Here is an 18867-nt window from a genome sequence, read left to right on the forward strand (position 1 = left end):
GCCGGCGGAGGCGACATGGCTTCGGAGCGGGCGGTGCGCGCCAGGCTGCAGCGCGCGGGCCAGGAACACCTGCTGCGCTTCTGCGCCGAGCTAGCGCCGGGGCCGCGCGCCGCGCTCCTAGCGGAGCTGGGGGCGCTGGAGCCCGAGGCGCTGCGGGAGCACTGCCGGCGCGCGGCCGCGGCCTGCGCGCATCCCCCGGGCCCGCCGCCCGACCTGGCCGCGCGCCTGCGGCCCCTGCCCCCCGAGTGCGTTGGCAGCGCGAGCCGGTGCGACCCCGAGACGCGGCTGCTCTGGGAGGAGGAAGGTAGGCGGGGCGGCGGGGGTCCCGGGCGGGGCGGGCCTGGCTGGCGGAGGGGCTTGCCCAACGTGGGGAGACAGGAGAGCTGGTACTTGGAGGAGCTGGCGTGCCTTATTTCTTTGTGGGGACCCTTTTCCCACGCAGCTAGCGACTGGGGTGTCGGGCTCCAAAGGCCGCCAAGGTGGTGCCCGCCCCCAGGCGGCTTGCCCTCGGGAGAATGCTCTGTGCAGGCGCACACCTGGCTAGCCAGCAGCCCAGCCACACACCTATTGACCTCAGGGAACCCCTTGGCACACGCTCCCTTTCACATTAGCGCTCCCAGGTGCACTCTTGGCCTCTTGGCCTCACAGGTGAGGCAGGTGCTCTTGGAGGGAAGCCTGCTCAGGGCCCCCACTGCACTGCTCTGACTGGCCTGACCTGGTGTTCCCTCTGAAGGACCCAGGCTGGGAATGAACCCTGGAGGATGCCATGACGACCCCTGGTGGGTCCTGATAAGGGGGGTTTGTGTGGGGCCCGAGCCCACAGGCGATCAAAAGATTATTTGAAAATTTCTGTCCCATCGCTATGAAGTCTTAGAGCCCTAGACACAAGTCTGGCTTGCTGAGAGGTGAAGGGGTGGTTCTGTGGCAGGTCCCAGGTGTCCCCTCACGGCACCCTGCACCTCCAGGTTTCCGCCAGATCGCTCTGAACAAGGTGGCTGTGCTGCTGCTGGCTGGGGGGCAGGGGACTCGCCTAGGCGTGACCTACCCCAAAGGCATGTATCAGGTGGGGCTGCCCAGCCAGAAGAGCCTGTATCAGCTGCAGGCCGAACGGATTCAGCGGGTGGAGCAGCTTGCTGGCGAGCGCCATGGGACCCGCTGTACCATCCCATGGTGTGCCTTCTCTGTATTACCTTGACCCCAGAATAATCCCCTGCCCGGATAGCATGAATCCTGGCCCGCACCACGACCTGAACCCCAACCCCGGCACTTACCTAGGCTGGACCCCAAGACCAGCCCCCGTCAGAGCCCCAGGTCCCAGAGGGGCTGGGCCCTTCAAATGGCCCTCTCAGCTTTGCCTGTCCTTTAAGGTACATCATGACGAGTGAGTTCACGCTGGGGCCCACAGCCACCTTCTTCCAGGAACATGACTTCTTCCACCTGGACCCCAATAACGTGATCATGTTTGAACAGCGCATGCTGCCTGCTGTGAACTTTGATGGCAGGGCCATCCTGGAGCAGAAACACAAGGTTGCCATGGCCCCAGGTATGCCTGACCCCTGACCCGGGGAAGGACTGGCTGGCCTAGACCAAGGAGCTAATTAGAGGTTGGGAGGACAGTAGCAGAGGCTGGAGCGTTATGCTTCAAGGCTCTGTGGTCCCGGCCAAGTGGCCTCCCCTCTCTGGACCTTGATTCCCATCTGTCACATGAGACAACCATAGGGCTACTTGGATAGTGATGAAGAGCTGCCTCAGGTACAAGGTCCAGCCCCAAGGGGCCTCCCCTGCCTCCAGCACGCCCTGGACTAGATGGCTGAAGCCCAGCTGGAGTCCTCGAAAGAGCGGTCCTTCTCCCTCTGCAGATGGCAATGGGGGGCTGTACTGCGCACTGTCAGACCACCAGATTCTGGAGGACATGGAGCGTCGAGGAGTGGAGTTTGTGCATGTGTACTGTGTGGACAACATCCTCGTGCGGCTGGCTGACCCGGTCTTCATTGGCTTCTGCGTGCTTCGCGGCGCAGACTGTGGGGCCAAGGTGAGCCCCCCACCCGCCCCCGCCTTGCCCCGTCCCCTCCCCCCGTCCGTCCCCGGTCCACCCGGCCATGCCCCTCCTCCCAGTCCCACCCCGGTCCACCTGGCCCCGCCCCGGTCTGCCTCGCCCCGCCCCTCCTCCCCGCCCCCTGTCCGCCTGGCCCCGCCCCTCCTCCCAGCCCCGCCCCCGGTCTGCCGGGCCCCGCCCCGTCAGCCTTCCCAGCCCAGGCCTTGGCCGCAGGTGGTGGAAAAGGCCTACCCAGAGGAGCCAGTGGGTGTGGTGTGCCAGGTGGACGGGGTCCCCCAGGTGGTGGAGTACAGCGAGGTCAGCCCCGAGACTGCTCAGCTTCGTGGGCCTGATGGGCACCTGCTCTACAGCCTGGGCAACATCTGCAACCACTTCTTCACCCGAGGCTTCCTCCAGATGGTCAGCAGGTGTGCTCAGCAGGTGGCCGCGGGTGGTGGCCAGAGTGGCTCCCCGGGGTGTCCTATCTGAACTGTGTCTTTCCTCCTCTTGTCATCCTGTTGTTCTCCAGCGAGTTTGAGCCCTTGCTGAAGCCACATGTGGCTGTGAAGAAGGTCCCATACGTGGATGAGGAGGGAAATCCGGTAAAGCCGATAAAACCAAACGGGATAAAGATGGAGAAGTTTGTGTTTGATGTGTTCCCGTTTGCTAAGTTAGTGGCAGAAGTCATTTATTTTTTCTTTCTTTCCTCTCTGTTTTGGTGGTGGGTTCTGAGGCCCAGCTGGGCCGGGAATGGAGGCATGTGGGGCACACAGTGGGGCCACCCCCTTTGCAGTGGGGAGCAGGGGCTGTAGGCAGGCTCAGGGACAACACCAGGGGAAGCAGCCCCCGCAGTGTGAGCATGGCAGCATCTGGGGCTGTGTACTCGGGGAGACACCCCTGCTCCTCCTGAGCCCTCTGTCTGTTCCTGGCCCGGGGTTAGGAGGTTGTTTCCAGGCCAGGGGGCTGGGGGCCTCCCCGGGGGGGTGGTTGGCTCTTACTCTGGGGTCCCAGGGTCTGGGGGTTTGGCTGGTGGGAATGGAAGGACGTCAAGCAGCCGCAGGGATCTCAGGAGCAAAGATGCAGGTGGTGCCTGTGGGCCCTCCATGGAGGCGACTGGCCCTTCTCATCGTCACTGCAGTGCAGCCTTCACCTGCCCAGGACCAGGGCCTCTGGCCAGGACATCTGGTCACTAGTTCTCATCCACATAGGAGTTTCGTGGCCTTTGAAGTGTCTCGGGAGGAGGAGTTCTCTCCTCTGAAGAATGCTGCCTCGGATGCCAGAGACAACCCCGCCATGACCCGGCGTGCCCTGCTCATGCAGCATTACCGCTGGGCCCTGCAGGCAGGGGCCCACTTCCTGGATGCGTGTGGGGCCCGGCTCCCTGAACTGCCCAGGTGAGTGTGGCCTCAGCGTGCTCCCCAAAGGATCAGGCTATCCGGGTCCATCCCCCAGCCCCAGGCTTGCCGACTCTGCTGGGCTGTGGTGTGGCCTTGTGCTCCGAGTGGCCACATGCCCTGGCCAACCTTGCGGTGACTGGGGCCTCGGGGCCAACCCCTAGAAGTCTGCTTGGGGACTGGGGGAGGTGGGTGGCTGCCACCCTTCCTGACTCACTTATGAGCTCTGAAACCAAGACCTCGGCATGACATTTGGAAAACAGCAAGGCAGGTCACTCTTCAGGGCCAGCGAAGGAAAGGACGTGAGGTTTCCATCTTCTCAGTTATCCGCAGCCCCAGCCTAACCTGGCTGCCCGGGTGCTGTGAGGGGTGCCTGCAGGGACGAGGGGGGGTTTTCCCGCCCAAAGAAGAGCCTGCCACTTGGGCAGGGGCAGTTTGCGGAGGGCTCCGGGTGTGCAGAGGAAGCGGGGATTGCTGAGAAGAGACCTTGGGGAGCTGGGTCAGGCAAGGACAGCCCCAGGGCACACACCCCGGAGCAGGTGCTGACACGTGGGCTCCCACAGCCTGCCGGACGGCACAGAGCCTCCAGCCATCTGTGAGATCTCACCCTTGGTGTCCTACGCTGGAGAGGTGAGAGCCGACGGCCCCATCTAGAGCTTTCTGGGGTAGGGCATGCATGATTGGGGGGAAGACTGGGGAGAAGTGGGTGCTGGGGTGGAAGGTCACAGCTCTGACTCAGTTTACCAATGGGGCAAATAGTTCCTTAAGTTAGAGAGGATCTTCTGGGCCATGAGTGGGGATGAGGAATCAAGATCCTCATAGGTCTCGGAGAGGCAGGAAGATGTCAGCGTTTGGGGTTCCGGCAAGGAAGACTTTATGGAAGCCTTGCTGAGGGAGCGATACTGGCCCCGACCCTCTGACTGGACCTCCCTGAGCATGCCTAGAGACTGCTAGGGCCTGGGTCTAAAGGTGGCATCCAAGCCTTGTTCTGGAAGCCTCTCCGGCCCTGCCTTACTGTGGCTCAAGAAGAGTTTGTGCCCCCTCTATGCACTAGATGTGAAAATGTGGCCATCATGACTTTATTGTCTCCAGGGTCTGGAGATGTACCTGCAAGGCCGCGAGTTCCGGTCCCCCTTCATCCTGGATGAGAACCAGGCCAGGGCTCTGCAGGCCTGACTGGCTCCCAGACCTGCCAACCCCAGGGCCTGAGGGCTGGGGACACAGCTTACTCCACCAGGGTGGGGCCTCTCCCACCACCGGTTCCCACGGACACAAATGACCCTAGGCCTGCTAGAGACCTACGAGGGTTTTTTCCTCTGGGCTCCTGGCTGCGGGAGGCAGAGGTGTGGCATCCCATCCCGGTCCTGGGCCCTGCCTGGGGGCGACTGGAGGATCAATGGCCCCTTCTAGCCCTCCACGCAGCTCCCCTTGGTGAAGAGCGACAGCCACGCAGCTTCTCTGCAGATACACAGATGGGCAGGGAGGGAGGAGGGAGGGGAGGGCGCCCCTCCCTCGCAGGGCCAGGTGTGGAAGGTGCTGCCCCCTCCCTCCCTCCCTCCCTCCTGCTCTGGCAGCCAACAGGAAGCCGAAGCCGGTGAGGCTGGAGGGGGGTGGGTGGCACAGCCTGGCCCCCAATTTCTCACCACCCCCAGCCCACACTCAGCCTGCACACCTAAAGGGGGAGCCTCTCCATTTCCCCAGAGACCTCGATTCCTCCGCCACCTCTGTGGTTGGTTCAGGCCCCTGCATTTTAGGTGCTCCGACCAAGAACCAGGGGGACCAAGAACCAGGGGGCCGACACTAGGGGCCTCTCACCACGTGGCTCCTCAGTCTGGAACGCAAGCGGCCAGGGAGCGCTCCACCCCTCGACTCTCCACCGACCGGAAGCGGGCTTTCTAGTCGGCCACACATCGTGGCCCTCTCTAGAGGGAGACGCGGCCTCCATGTCCGGGCGCAGGCTCGGGCATTGCACCCCTGCAGCCAGACCGGGGCTGCGGGGAAAGCCGCGGGCCCAGCCCCTCGCCCCTGCCTGCTTTCCCCTCCGCAAGGCAACACAGGGGGCCACCCCCCACCCTGGCCTGCGCGGCAGCCCTCACCGCGTGGGAGCCGAGCTCGCCCGAGGAAAAGGATGCCCTGGGCCCCCTGCATCCTGACCTGGGCCCGGGGCGGGGGCAGGGCCGCCCCCCCCCCAGGAGGACTGTGTACCCCCCAGGCCCTGCCAGTCCGTGTGCCTGAGGACCTTCCCTCGGCTGCTCTCTCGCCCCCAGCTGCCGCTCCCCAGCGCCACAGCCCCAAGCTGTGCAACCTGTCTTCTCAGCAGGAGGGTCAACTACGGACGCCGTTGCTGTGAAGGGACGGTTTATTTTAAAATAATTAGACCCTTCTATCAGGTCTCACACACAGCACGGAGGGAGGCAGGGAGGTGCCGGGTGCCGACCGCCGTCTCCGCGGACCCGCAGCTTACAGGATGGTAGGGCTCCCAGTCCTGTCTCACGGGCGTGCGCGCCCCTTCCCGCTGTGTCCTCCAGAGAGGCCCCTCGGGCTACCGGGACAGTCTCTGACCCCAGACGAGCCACCGCGGAACCACTGACTTCTGAGGGACTGCCACGCTCGGATGCGACGGAATGCGGGGGTGGGGGCGGGGGCGGGGCAGATGCCCAATAAACGCAGGAAGCCGTGATGATCCCGGGCCCGGCCAGTGCAGTGCCTGCCGCGCTCGTCCGTGCGCCTGAACAGGGGGCCACACGCCCGGCCGCTCGCGCTCTGCGCCGCCCAACTCTTCAGCGGGGGCGGGGGCGGGGGCGGGGGTGAAGGGGCTGGGACCACCCAGGGAGTGGGTCGGACACCCTGGGGGCGGCTCCCAGCCTGCCCGCCCTCTCCGCCGGTAGAGGCGTGGGGGGCACCGGAGCGCACGAGGGCTCTCGGGGACAGGCTCGGACAGGCCCGGTGCTCATGGAGCAGGACGCACGGCCGGGACCGCGGGGGCGCGGCGGGCTCAGCCCAGGGGCCCGGCCGCACAGCGCCGAGCACGGCCCGGAGCCCAGCCGACCCTCGGGACGCATCCACTCGCTGCGGGGGCCGTCGTCGCGCCTCGACGATGGACGCGGGGAGCCGCCGTCCTGTCGCCGGGCTGCGCGGCCCACCTAGCTCCGGGCGGGGCAGTCGGGCCCCGGAATCCCCGCCACGCGGCGACGCCGGCCGGTTCCCCGGAGCCCACGCCGAGCCCAGGCCGAGGCTGCGCGCGAGCGGGCGAGCTGTGCGCAGGCGCGCGCGGGCGAGCGCCGAGGCCGTGAGGTCACGGCGCAGGTGCGGCCGTGCGCCGACGCCGTGGGACGTAAACACGCGCGCGCGCAGGGGCCGCGAGGGCGCGCGCAGGCGCAGTGGGGGTTGGGAGGGCGCGGCGCAGGCGCATTGGCGGCGCACGCGATGGGCGGGGTGTGGACGCCGCTGCGATGGCTGCCCACAGGTGTCGGACCAGCGGAGCCCCCGGCCCCTCTCAGAGCCCGGCCTCCTGACGCCGCTAGGGGGCGGGGCCCCCCCGGGCCGCCTCCGCCGCTGTCATGTATCCGCCGCTGCCGCCGCCGGCGCCGCATCGGGACTTCATCTCGGTGACGCTGAGCCTCGGCCAGAGCTACGACGGAAGCAAAAGCTGGCGGCGGCGCTCGTGCTGGAGGGTGAGGGTCCGGGCCGGGGTCGCGGGGTCCCGGGGTCGCCGACCCGCAGCCGTCTTTGGGGCCGGAGCTCGGCGGGTCAGGAGCTCGGCCTGTGCGCCGCGGTCTCGGGCTCGGGGCGTCCACACCTCGCGTCCGGGCAGTCGGCGGGGTCCCTTCGGCCGCGGCCGGGCGGTAGGCGGGGCTCCTGCGCGCGGCTCTCCCGGCGTCCCTGTCCGTGCCGAGAGGGCCCCTGCTCCGGCCGCGGGAACGAACTGGCCGCAGCGGACCGGGGTCCCGGTGCTGTTGTTTCCGGTCACAAGCCTCCTTCCCCGTGCCTGCCTTAGAAATGGAAGCAGCTGTCGAGGTTGCAGCGGAACGTGATACTCTTCTCGCTCACGTTCCTGATGCTCTGTGGCTTCCTGTCCTACATCAGCGTGGCTGACCAGTGGACAGGTACCAGCTGCACCATCCCTGAGGGCGGGGCGGGCCACGGGTGGGCGAGAAGTCCAGGCAACCAGGAGCGGGAGCACTGTCAGCCGTGGGGCTAGACGGGGATGTGAGTTCCGTTTGTCCATGGCAGCTTCCTCAGCATCTGCTGCCTGTACCCGCGTTCCCTCCCCTCTGTCTCTCAGAGAAATGGAGGTCCTATGGTCCCAAGCTCTGCTGGGACCCCCCTCCCCAACTTCCTCCCCGTGTTACCGTTTCTGGAAAGGCCCCGGGCAGAGTCCTGGTGAGCCTGCAGGGGATCCTGCTGTATTTCTCCGTGAGGTGCTGAGGGGCAGCAAGGAAGGCTGAGGAGGCGCTGCGGGCGGCTCAGGCCTGTGGCCTGCCTGCTACCATTTGTACTCCCTGAGAGGGAGGAGGTTAAGACGCCCTGCTCGCGTCGGGCGTGGGTTGGGGTTAAGGACCACAACTGCTAGCGCTTGGAGAAAAGTTGGGTTCCCTCTGGCCGTTCTGGGATTCACTTGAATGACCTTCCTCAGGTCTCGGCACGTCCTTTCCTAAGGGATCACGGCTGCTGCGATGTCGTGCTCTACGACCCACTTTGAATCTCCACTAGGCTGTGTGGCCAGTGGCAAAACGCTTGTTTTTATTCTCTTGTTCAGCCGTGGACGGCAGGTCAGCGGAAGAGCAGAAAACGAGACCAGCAGATCCACCCGTCTTGCCAGCTCCTCAGAAAGCAGATGCACATCCAGAAAACATGCAGGGGGCCTTACCTCAGGTACTGTAGCTGAACTACATGTGCGCTTGGAACCGAGGTGTAACTGGGGTCTGTCCGCAGGGGTTTCCAACAGATGGGGAGAATTTTCTGTCTCACCGCGGGGTTGATGTTTGAAGCTCATGCTCCTCGTTCTGGGCCGGCAGGATGATGCTTGGGGCGGGAAAGGGGAATACTCTTTCCCTTGTTCCTCTCGTACCAGAGCCTCTGGTAGCTGGTGAGCAAAACAGACCCATTCCCCTCGCGAGGAGCTACGGGCTGGCGGGGCAGGCAGGCGGCTCGTGGTATACATCCTGCGAGGGAGAGGGCTGTGGCCACCGTGAGGGATGAGGCTGGCGCCAGTGCCCCAGTCACGGGAGCCCCTGTGAGGGTGGCACACTGAATCGATGACTGGGGCTGAGACTCTGCTGGTTCTGGCTGGACTCAGGAGAGCAGGGCTTGAGTTGAACAAAAGTGCCCAAGGCCGGGGAGGTGGGCTTGCTCAGGGAGCTGAAGCGTCAGAACATCTGGACGGGACAGGGGGGCTGGGATTGGTCCAGGCCGGGCCCTATGGGCGGGGCTGCCCGGGTGAGCAGCAGGACGCAGCTCTCCAAAGTGTCATAACCTGGAAATTGTATGTAAAAAAAGCGGGTCTTCTCCCTTGTAGAGCCAGCAGGTGTTTTTTTCACTTCTTCTGGTCGCTCTTTTACATATGGGCTCTCTCGTAATTGTAACGAAAGTGGAGCCGTCCTGGCACGTTTCCCCACCGAACGACATGTTCCCAGAGCTGTTTTGGGAGGTCAGTGATCCAGTGCGTGGTGTCCACCAGGGGCCTGGACGGTAAGGCCCCTGGTCCAGACCTCGGGACACGGAGCTCCTCATGGAGGCCGCTTGGACTTCGTCTGTTGCTCAGGCTCCAGCACTGGTTCCCCACACCTGGGTCAGCCTGGGTAGTTTGCTTCAGCCGGACCCCTTTCTCTTGGCCACGGGGTTCCTGGCTCTATGTCGTTTGCGTCTATACAACGGGAACAGCGTCACGGATTCTGTGGATGCCAAGAAGCAGGGATTTTGTCTGATTCCCAAGTGGGCCTCCTTGCTGTCCTCTGGAGGCGGCGCCTCGTCCAGCCCTGTGTTGAGGACCAGCTGTTCCCGGGCCCCTGCACTCCATCCCTGACCCGGCGCCTTCCCCCACTGCACCATTCCCGAGGATGAGGTGCAAGAGTCCTGGGGCGCTGGACCGCGACGGTGTTCTCTCTGGTTCCGTCCACAGACACGTGGTCCTGACCCTTTCTTGCTACTTTTAGGATCCGTGACAGCCTGGCAACATCCCGGACCTGGAGTTTAACCAGCCGTGTAGGGCTGCACCAGCCCGTTGGCATGGTCTCCGTCTCAGTTGGTCGGGGCCAGGAGATCACACGTCAGGATCTCCTGGCCAAAGCTGCGAGTGGTGATGGAACACAGAGGGAGTTTCCTCCGGGGCTGTGTGCTTCTAGCCAGTTCACACGCTCCGTGGGGGTGGGCCTGACAGGGAGAGCGTCCCGGGCGGGGAAGGAACAGCACGCAGCTCGTAGGCAACTGAACTATTTTCACGGGTGACTTATATTTTTATCTAGAAGCCTCAGAGGCATTTCCGACGGGGACCACCCAACCTGCATCTTAGAGCCCCCGGTAAAGACTCCGAGGACCCGAGGCAGGGAGACACCAAGCGGAGGGATGAGGCGGTGGGCGATGCTCATCAGGAGGAAAGCACGCAGAGAACGGTGGTCAGGTACGAGGAGCACCATGCGGGGGGCTGCGTGTGCAGAAACGCTGAGGCCGCTGTATTTGGTGGTTTCTGAAAACCAGAGAAGGAGAATGAGCGTGATGCTTAAGTATGTTGTCCTTTCAGAGCAGGCAGGATAGAAGGCGGGGGTGGGGGGGCTCAGGCTGGGAGGGGGGGCCCTGCCTGGAGCGGAGGGCGGCAAGGCACTGGCCAGGGCTGGGCAGTGGGACCTTGGGGCGTTGGCAGTCTTCGCCCTCCAGCTGGCTGGTGGCTCTTCCTTCTGTCCCTGAAGCTGGAGGGGAGCGGTGATTGAGCCGCAGCCCGGCACCGAACTTCCTTCGAGGAAGGCAGAGGCCCCCGCCAGGCCTTCCTCCCAGGCCCCCAGGATTCAGAACCCAGCAGGTAAGTCCCCACCTGCACCCCGTTGGGTCTCACCTGGATGCTGTGACGGAGAGGGTACGTGGACACCCGGATGAGCGTGCAGTACGTGTGCTGGAGTGCCTGCCGTCCCTCCGAGTGCTGGTCACCCTCACACCCTCAGGCAGGCCACAGCTCTCGTTAGGGCCTTGGAGAGGACACGGGGCTCCTCAGTAGCCCGTTGACTGAGCCCCGACTGTCGCTGGAGCCACGGGCCGCCGGGTGGGCAGGAGGCTCGTTTCCAGCCTGCACCCGTGCCACGGCGGGGCCTGGGGAATGTGGAGATGCGGTCGCCCCTCAGCGTCTCCATCCAGGCCCATTGGGTCCCAGCAGCTATGCGGGGCCCTGCGTGGTCACACCAGTAGTCGAGGGACTTCTGGGCGCTGGCACTCTGTGAGCCCCAGGTGGCCTGCCTGCTTCGGTCCTCACGGCATTCTCTGAGGTCATCTGTTGGTGGTGTCCCTGCCCCGCGGACCGGAGAACTGAGGTTAGGCCAGTGACGGCCCAGACCACGGCCTCATGCAGCGGGTCCTTGGGTGCTTGCGCCAGGCCAGCTGAGTCTGGGGCCCAGGCAGTGACCCTCTGGACCCGGCTGCCATGGCCTCCGTAGGAGGGGGCGGGGGGACACGTGGCCCAGGCATGTGGGGGAGACACAGCGATCGTGGGGCTCTGCAGACGGATGCCAAGGTTACGTCTGTCCGCCCAGATGGGCCTCAGACCCGTGGGAAGAGCACGTGCAGTGACGCCATCGACATGCACGGTCTCGTCTACCTGGTGACTGTGTGACTCGGTCCTGTCCTCCTACGTGTGGAGGGCAGTCGCAGGTCCCCCAGAAAGGCTCCAGGGGGGCCCCAGGTGTGTCTGCTCCACGGGAGTTCCTGTTTGCAAATACACGTGCCCGGGGCTGACAGGGCGCGAAAGGGGCCCTTTGAAGCTGAGGCGCCCTGTGCAGGTCACCCGCAGCCAGCTCACGGGGTACCCCTGAAGCCACGGGATCCTGTGCAGGTGCTGGGCCACCTCCTTGGGGGTCTCCGCTCGCTGCGTGTTCCCTGCAGTCCCAGAGGGTGGAGGCGACAGGCCCAGGCCAGGTGGTTGAGACCTTGCCACCTTGGCGAGGTCCAGCTGTGAGGGTCCGACCTTCGGCGCCGTCCACTGCTGCCCTGTAGCCCTGGACGGTGCCCCCCGGCCCTGTTCCTTGTGGGGCTGCAGAAGGGTCTGTCTAACCCTGACCGCGCTGGTTCTGTGACCTGCTCTCTCTCTCTAGCCTCCCCAAACGAGCGTCAGAGAGCTGTGATTGACGCCTTCCGCCACGCGTGGGCCGGATACCGCAAATTCGCCTGGGGCCATGATGAGCTGAAACCTGTGTCCAGGTCCTTCAGTGAGTGGTTTGGCCTGGGCCTGACCCTGATTGACGCTCTGGACACCATGTGGATTTTGGGTCTGAAAAAAGGTATCCGCTCCTTCCCCAACACACAGCCCCGATTCTCCTCGGGTGACACTCGGGCGGGCGGAAGGGAGGGTGAACGGTGCCCGGATGGGGGAAACGCTGCTGTTTCCTTCTGGCGTGCTCTCCTTCTCGTGGGTGACAGGAGTGGACGTGCCGTGCACAGGCAGCTGCTTTGCTGTTTGACGTCAGGCCCCCGAGGACCCACAGGGCAGCCCCCCTCACCCCCCAGCAAGTTCCAGCCAGTGCTTCCGCGGCGTCCAGAAGGGGCTCTGTGGCGGGAGGTGACCCGTGACCCGAGAGGCCATCAGCACCGGGGTCTCTGCCTCACGCACATCCTCCTGGAGCCACACGGATCGGGTGGTCGTGGGATCACCGGCCTAGGTTATCTCTGAGCCGATCTCAGGAAGTCCAGTTAAGTCATCCAAGGAGGCCAACGCCTCCTGTGAGGTGACCCCACGGCCTCGGATGCCACGATCTTTCATGACGACTGCCTGAGCGCCCGAGTGCATGCCGGCTCGTCTTATCTGTGTCCTGGGGGGTGTGAGGGCTCCTGCCCAGCCCGCAGGCCATGACACGCAAACCTGTGGGAGAGAGAGAGAGATGGGAGGAAGCACAGAGCCCCGAGGGAGAGGCCCCGGGGCACGAGGCCGGCAACGGGCTCCCCTACCCTCGCTGTTTCACGTCTCAGAGTTTGAAGAGGCCAGGAAGTGGGTGTCGAAGAAGCTACGGTTTCAGAAAGATGTGGACGTCAACCTGTTTGAGAGCACAATCCGGATCCTTGGTGGGCTTCTGAGCGCCTACCACCTGTCGGGGGACGAGCTCTTCCTGAGGAAGGCTGTGAGTGTCTCAGCCCGGGCCGGCTCGCGCTGCGGGGAGAGGAGTCCCAGCGAGTGAGCAAACAGTTGTTTCTCGGCTCGAGGGATTGGGGGGCGTGGGGGGGTCCGTTCCCAGATCTCCCACCCCTGATCCGGTGGGGCCTCCTTTGCGCACGTGCGCACGAGCTGGCCTAGCGCTGCCTGTATCACCGCGACCTGCAGGGAATTCCTCTCGGAGCTCTGCGGGGCCAGCTCCGATTTGCGGCCATGGTGCGTCGAGGCCGGGTGAAGCTGGCAGGTCCCACGTCCCCATAACTGGGCAGACTCAGGGCCAGGGTGGCGTCATGGGACGGAGGCAAGGCCGCCGGGCAGCAGGGAGCCTTGACGCCTCGCCATGTTGTTGTGTCAGGAAGATTTTGGGAATCGGCTCATGCCTGCGTTCCAGACGCCTTCCAAGATCCCGTACTCCGACGTCAACATCGGCACTGGGGCCGCCCACCCGCCCCGCTGGACCTCGGACAGCACGGTGGCCGAGGTCACGAGCATTCAGCTGGAGTTCCGGGAGCTCTCGCGCCTCACGGGAAGTAAGAAGTTTCAGGTAGGCATGGGCCCGGCGGGTGCAGGGGGCGAGGGCTGGGGTGCACCCTGACCCCGGGTCGCGGTGACACCAACCTCCCGTGTCCTCTGTCGGTCCCTGTTTGCTCTCAGTGGATCCCTCTTCCTCCCTGATGACGGATGCTGGGGCGTCGAGGCATCACCCGGGCCCCCGTCCTCAGGGTCCCCCCCTGCCGGCCTCCCACGTGCCGCAGTGGCATGCGGACAGCGGGGGTGTTGGGAGGAGGGTGCCAGTACCCCTGGGGTCGGCTGGGCTAGGTGGCTCTGTGCTGCGTGGCCTCTGGGCCTGGTGGTGGTTTTTGGACTCCCCGCCTGGCTGTCAGCATCTTTGTCAGGCAGTCCTCGTCCCTCCGTGCTCCTCCTGGGCAGCTTCTGCACTCGGCACGCTGTGCCGTTCGTTCTCCTCTTTCTCTTGAGACACTGAGATGTGGGTCACGTGCTAAGAATGCGAGGCTCTCCACGTGCAGCCATACCGCATTCCTCGGGCACAGCGGTTGCCACGTTCTGAGTCCCGAACGACGTCCCCCCTGAGAGGTGATCCATCGCCCGTGACGCACCCTCCTGCCCTCTGGGGCCTGGGACCACAGAGCGAGCCGTGTGCGTGTGGGTGGCTCTCCGTTTTTCATCCGGCGTGGGCGAGGTCCTGCAGCACAGGCCTCCCGCGTCTGGCCCTTTTAGCGCGCGCGACGTTGTCATCTGCGTGGAAAGCATTTCCGGACACGTCTGTGTCGTGGCACGTGTGCAGGTCGCCCCTGTCCGTGGCCCAGCAGCACCCCATCTTGTGGACGGATCCCGTGATGTCCTGTGCAGGCGCTCGTCGGCGGGGGGCGCCGGGTCATCTCCGACGGGGGCGGGGACATGGGGGGTGAGGGCCGTGCTCCCGTGACCATCGTAGCGGGCGCGTCAGGGTGCCTCGCGCTCGATGCGGTTTCCGTACCCATGACTTGCGGCATTTCCAATGCGGGCCGCCCCAGGTGTTTGTGTCCTTGGGGGATGGGTGGTGTGCGGGCCCCTCCGCCTCGAGAGGATCTATGAGTCAGCGTGGGCGTCTGTGTGGGGTAGAGGCCAGGCTGCCGGTCTTCGTGCGGGGTCCTGAGCGTGGTGACAAAATGCGCACAGAGCTGTGGAGCCTGGTTGCGGGGAGCCACCTGGGATGACGAGCGAGCTGAGAGGAGCTGAGGCCGTTGGGTCTTGTGGCCGCTCAGGAGTCACCGGGTGGACGCATGGCAAGCCCGGGCGCAGAAGCAGACACGCCTGCCTTCCCTCCAGCGAGTGGGAGAAGACGGCCATGCCTGGGCCGGAGGTGGTGTGGACGGGGCTGTGGTCTCGAGGCACAGCCCCCTGCGGCTGAGCTCAGTCCTATCACCGGGCCTGTGGCCCCTGCCCAGGCATCGAGGCAGTCGTGCGTGAACAGACGGGCCCAGCGCTGTGGGGCCCGCCCGGGCGGGTCTCAGAAACCCCCCTGCCCAGGGAAGCCAGGCTGAGGGCGCCATGGCCGGGATCATGGCCTGCTCTCTGCTCCGCAGGGCCCAGCGGGTCAGTCCTGGCGGGGGGTGAGGGGACGAGCCCACGGAGCCCCTCTGTGCCACGGGCCACCCGCTCTCTCGCTCACCCCGCTCCCCCCTCGTCTGCCCCAGGAGGCTGCGGAGGAGGTGACGCGGCATGTCCACTCCCTGTCGGGCAAGAAGGACGGGCTGGTGCCCATGTTCATCAATACGCACAGCGGCCTCTTCACGCACATGGGCGTGTTCACTCTGGGAGCCAGGGCCGACAGCTACTACGAGTACCTGCTGAAGCAGTGGATCCAGGGTGGAAAGCAGGAGACGCAGTGAGGCCGGTTTTTGCTGCCTTGGGGTGGGGTCCCCACGCCCCCTGATCCCCGGTCCTTGGCCAGGCAGCCACAGCCATGCCGGCCCAGCCTCGGCCCCCCCTCGGGAACGTGTTTCTTCCAACCATGGCCTTTGTGCCGAGGATGAGGAGGAGGGGGCCTGGGGCCTGGCCTGGCCTGGCCGAACAGGCATCCTTGGGGTGTGGAGACCTCCCCCTGCGCACATGCTCCCCAGCCGCAGGTGGCCAGGTTCCCCTGGGCCACCCGGCGCTTACTGTTCTGACGCTCAGAATGCACGCTTACCCGGAGAGCGATGCGGTCGCTACTGCATCGTGCATTGTATGGCACGGGGGAGAGAACTGGATGTTCCTGAGGTCTCGAGCCTAGGGGTGACAGCGACCCCTGACCCCTGGGGGGCAGCTGCGGGCTGACCCCTGCGGGCAGAGACGAGGGCATCCCGGCACAGAGAGCCGTGGTGGGCATGTGGGTCCTGGGGCCCTGCTGAGGCTGGTCTTGGGGGGCCCCTCGGGGGGGGGGGGGCGTCAAGAGGAACGCTCCCGTCCAGGGGAGCGGAGGGCCGAGCCCTGTGCCCCACGCCGCCAACGGCCACGAGCCTTGGCTTGCGCTGGCCTGATGCCACCCCAGACGGGGCCAGGCGTCTGGGCCACTAGCATGCACGTGCCCGATCGCGGGGCGGGGAAGTGGGGGCCATGCGCCTGCCTGGCGTGCGCTGAGGGGGCCCCCTGTCTGCTCAGGTTGCTAGAAGACTACCTGGAAGCCATCGAGGGAATCAGAAGGCACCTGCTGCGCAGGTCTGAGCCCAGAAAGCTCACCTTCGTGGGGGAGCTGGCCCACGGCCGCTTCAGCGCCAAGATGGTGAGCACGTGGGTGACCCGGGGTGGGTGGGGGGCCTTGGGCTCCCATCGGACGGCTTTGTGAGTCAGGACATTGCAGAGAGCGGTGGCAGCCCAGCCGTGGAGCGGGAGTTCTCCCGGTTCGGGTCTGCTTGTGTCAGGTCCAGGCAGGGCTGCGTGGCCCGGACCCGTTCCCGTGACGACAGCAGGGCGCAGTCACAGGGGCACTGAGGTCCGCAGTGGGCACCAGGGCCCTCCCCGTGCCTCTCCGTGTCCCCTCTGCCCTGGGGTCACTGCTGGTCTCCTACTATGGGTCCCGCTGAAGCCCGGGGGTGTCTGGGGTCGGGGTCGGTCCAGGGGAGCCAGCCGCTACCTCCCCCCTCCCCCGCTCCCCCCGCTCACGTGGAGCGCCAGATGCTGGGCCCACGGGGAGTCCCTTGCCTGTGTGGAACCGAGGCAGCGCCAGCCCTGCTGTCGGCGCCATGCCCCCTGCGCTGTGCGGCCACAGACTCCGCAGTGGTGAGGACCTGCTCTGATTTCAGGACCACCTGGTATGCTTCCTGCCAGGGACGCTGGCTCTGGGCGCCCACCACGGCCTGCCCGCCGACCACATGGAGCTGGCCCGGGCGCTCATGGACACCTGCTACCAGATGAACCGTCAGATGGAGACGGGGCTGAGCCCCGAAATCGTGCACTTCAACCTGTACCCCCAGAACGACCACAAAGACGTGCAAGTCAAGGTGAGCAGGGCCGGGGTGTGGGGGCGCCTGGGGGCCTGGCCTGAGCTCAGCCCGCATTCCCCTCCGCCCCCCCGCCCCCACAGCCGGCCGACAGGCACAACCTGCTGCGGCCCGAGACGGTGGAGAGCCTGTTCTACTTGTACCGCCTCACGGGGGACCGCAAGTACCAGGACTGGGGCTGGGAAATTCTGCAGAGCTTCAACACGTACACGCGGGTGAGCTGCCTGCCGGCCATCTGGCCCAGAGCGGCTGGGACTGGGAGGGCAGGCACCGTGACCTCGGGAGTTCAGGGCACGTGGGACCCGGGGTCTCGGGGGCTGGGGCGTCCCGAGGGGCTTGCTTGTGTGGGGAGGGCGCCTGCGGCGGCCTGGTATGCACGGGGCGCATCCTCCCCGGATATTCCGTGTGGCCTGGGCGGCCCTCCTCCACCCCGGGATGGGCTCGGGGGCCCTGCTCCCCAGATGGCACTGGGACCGTGGCGCCTCTCGTCCTGCCATCGGGGCCATGGCTCAGACACGGTCATGCCCTGTCCAGGGCCCACCACCTGCCCTGCAGAGCCAAAGCTTGTCCTTTGCCCTGTGGTGTGGAAGGCGGTGGGTTCTGGGCTCCTCGGGTGCCCTTGGGGCCTTGGGAGGCGGCGCTTGCCATCGGGTCACTCGAGAGGAGCTGGCATCTCCGAGGGGGTGTCTGGAGGCCCCATGGCCAACTGGCTCCGCTGAGGGGGGCCAGTTCCCTGGTGGACCTTGGGGTCCCCCACCCCGACCCTGCCCTGGCCCGTGTAGGGCACACTGCGGTGAGGCAGGGAGACTTGGGGTGGGGTTCCTCTGGTTGCCGGGGCCTCACCCCCGGGCCGAGGCTGGCACGGGGAGCTGCCTGTGCCTGCAGCCTTGACGCCATGGTCTTGCCTCTTGCGCAGGTCCCCTCGGGTGGCTACTCCTCCATCAGCAACGTCCAGGATCCCCTCAATCCCCAGCCCAGGGACAAGATGGAGAGCTTTTTTCTGGGGGAGACGCTTAAGTACCTGTATCTGCTCTTCTCTGATGACCCAGACCTGCTCAGCCTGGACACCTATGTGTTCAACACGGAGGCTCACCCCTTGCCCATCTGGGCCCCGCCTAGGGAGGTGTGATGCCCCTGTGGGCCTTGCCTAGGGTTCTCATTTGTCTGGTTTTTGTGGAACCTGTTCAGCACATCCCTGGTCATGTTTTGGTCCAGTGTCCTGGGTCTTGGCCCTTTTGTCCACCTAGCTGGAGCCTGTGGCCCAGGCCAGGCTGAGGACAGAACCCAGCATTCCTTAGCTGCAGTGTCTCAGGGCCTGAGGTGGTCAGGGCTGTTGGCTTCTCGTCCTGGCGGCTTCTCGTCACAGCTGTGTTCTAGGGTCATCGCCATTCAGCCCGTCCACCAGGGAGTCTCCTGCTTCCCGAAGAAACTGGAATCATGATGTACATTCCTGGTACCCACACGTCTTTCCGTCCGTCGGTGCCCAGCCCTGTGTCCACATCCCTGCATCTTTGGGGCTGTTCTGGGTAGCCCCGTCCTGTTCAGAGACAAGAGCTAAAGGGATGTCCCGACGTGGGGCTCAGCCTGGAGTCTCAGAGCTTGCTTGTGTGCTGGCCCGAGGGTCTTGGGGCACCTGCGGGCTGTGGTGTTTACACATTGGACTCAGGGATCCTCTCCCGGCCCTGCAGGGGCCGGGAGTGGGAGGGGGGTGGTTCCTTCTGCTCCTGGACCACCCCAGAGAATGGACTTTCCAGGCAGCATAAAGGTAGATTGCTATGACGGTCATGTGTGGAGACTCTGTTTCCTCAGCTGTGATGGGGGGCATCTAGGCCCCCGTCCGGGCCGCACTAGGTGTCCACTGGGGTCAGGAATCCCCTGGGGCAGGCAGGCCGCGCACCCTGGAGGGAGTACCTGCCTTCCTGTGAGGGTTTCCGCACCCTGGGCCCCATCTCTGCAGGTGGGGGTGCCCATCCTCAGTGGAGCCTGCCACTTCACCTGAGCCCTGACATGGGTCACTCCTTAGACACTCCTCGGCTGCCAGGGGGTACCAGGTGGTCTCCAAGCTAGGCCCCGCTCTTTCTCGTGTGACACCCCTGAGCAGCCCATTGC

General features: G+C 65.4%; 2 protein-coding genes and 1 long non-coding RNA gene across 4 annotated transcripts; 2 read left to right on the forward strand and 1 right to left on the reverse strand.

Moving 5' to 3' along the window:
• Positions 1–5653, forward strand: UAP1L1 (UDP-N-acetylglucosamine pyrophosphorylase 1 like 1). Its single transcript, XM_077851522.1, has 9 exons — positions 1–304; positions 966–1170; positions 1368–1543; positions 1860–2032; positions 2270–2463; positions 2565–2705; positions 3244–3429; positions 3993–4059; positions 4522–5653. The coding sequence occupies exons 1-9, from the start codon at positions 16–18 to the stop codon at positions 4603–4605; spliced, it is 1515 nt and encodes a 504-aa protein (XP_077707648.1). The 5' UTR covers positions 1–15; the 3' UTR covers positions 4606–5653.
• Positions 5654–6847: 1194 nt separating this feature from the next.
• Positions 6848–18537, forward strand: MAN1B1 (mannosidase alpha class 1B member 1). Its single transcript, XM_077851523.1, has 13 exons — positions 6848–7103; positions 7427–7535; positions 8189–8304; positions 9894–10048; positions 10335–10444; positions 11724–11909; positions 12595–12743; positions 13131–13319; positions 14974–15164; positions 15920–16040; positions 16561–16758; positions 16842–16973; positions 17675–18537. The coding sequence occupies exons 1-13, from the start codon at positions 6990–6992 to the stop codon at positions 17885–17887; spliced, it is 1983 nt and encodes a 660-aa protein (XP_077707649.1). The 5' UTR covers positions 6848–6989; the 3' UTR covers positions 17888–18537.
• LOC144285845 (uncharacterized) lies at positions 9862–13992 on the reverse strand. Of its 2 annotated transcripts, XR_013354037.1 has the most exons (4): positions 12897–12911; positions 12574–12772; positions 10478–12487; positions 9862–10114 (listed from the first exon to the last, which is right to left on the reverse strand). It is a non-coding gene; the product is annotated as an uncharacterized LOC144285845 (long non-coding RNA). The 2 variants fall into 2 exon arrangements; XR_013354036.1 differs by having other exon boundaries at positions 12574–13992.
• Positions 18538–18867: the final 330 nt, after the last annotated feature.

This window comes from Canis aureus, chromosome 16, assembly GCF_053574225.1.
Source record: "Canis aureus isolate CA01 chromosome 16, VMU_Caureus_v.1.0, whole genome shotgun sequence".
Taxonomy (NCBI): domain Eukaryota; kingdom Metazoa; phylum Chordata; class Mammalia; order Carnivora; family Canidae; genus Canis; species Canis aureus.

What these genes read in the sequence shown, in the direction of transcription:
- UAP1L1 (XM_077851522.1), top strand. Translation starts at nt 16, where the DNA reads ATGGCTTCGGAGCGGGCGGTGCGCGCCAGGCTGCAGCGCGCGGGCCAG. An exon ending in ACCCGCTGTACCATCCCATG is followed by an intron (nt 1,171 to 1,367) that starts GTGTGCCTTCTC and finishes CTGTCCTTTAAG; the next exon opens with GTACATCATGACGAGTGAGT. An exon ending in TGGTGTCCTACGCTGGAGAG is followed by an intron (nt 4,060 to 4,521) that starts GTGAGAGCCGAC and finishes TATTGTCTCCAG; the next exon opens with GGTCTGGAGATGTACCTGCA.
- MAN1B1 (XM_077851523.1), top strand. Translation starts at nt 6,990, where the DNA reads ATGTATCCGCCGCTGCCGCCGCCGGCGCCGCATCGGGACTTCATCTCG. An exon ending in GGCGGCGCTCGTGCTGGAGG is followed by an intron (nt 7,104 to 7,426) that starts GTGAGGGTCCGG and finishes TGCCTGCCTTAG; the next exon opens with AAATGGAAGCAGCTGTCGAG. An exon ending in GGTGGAAAGCAGGAGACGCA is followed by an intron (nt 15,165 to 15,919) that starts GTGAGGCCGGTT and finishes CTGTCTGCTCAG; the next exon opens with GTTGCTAGAAGACTACCTGG.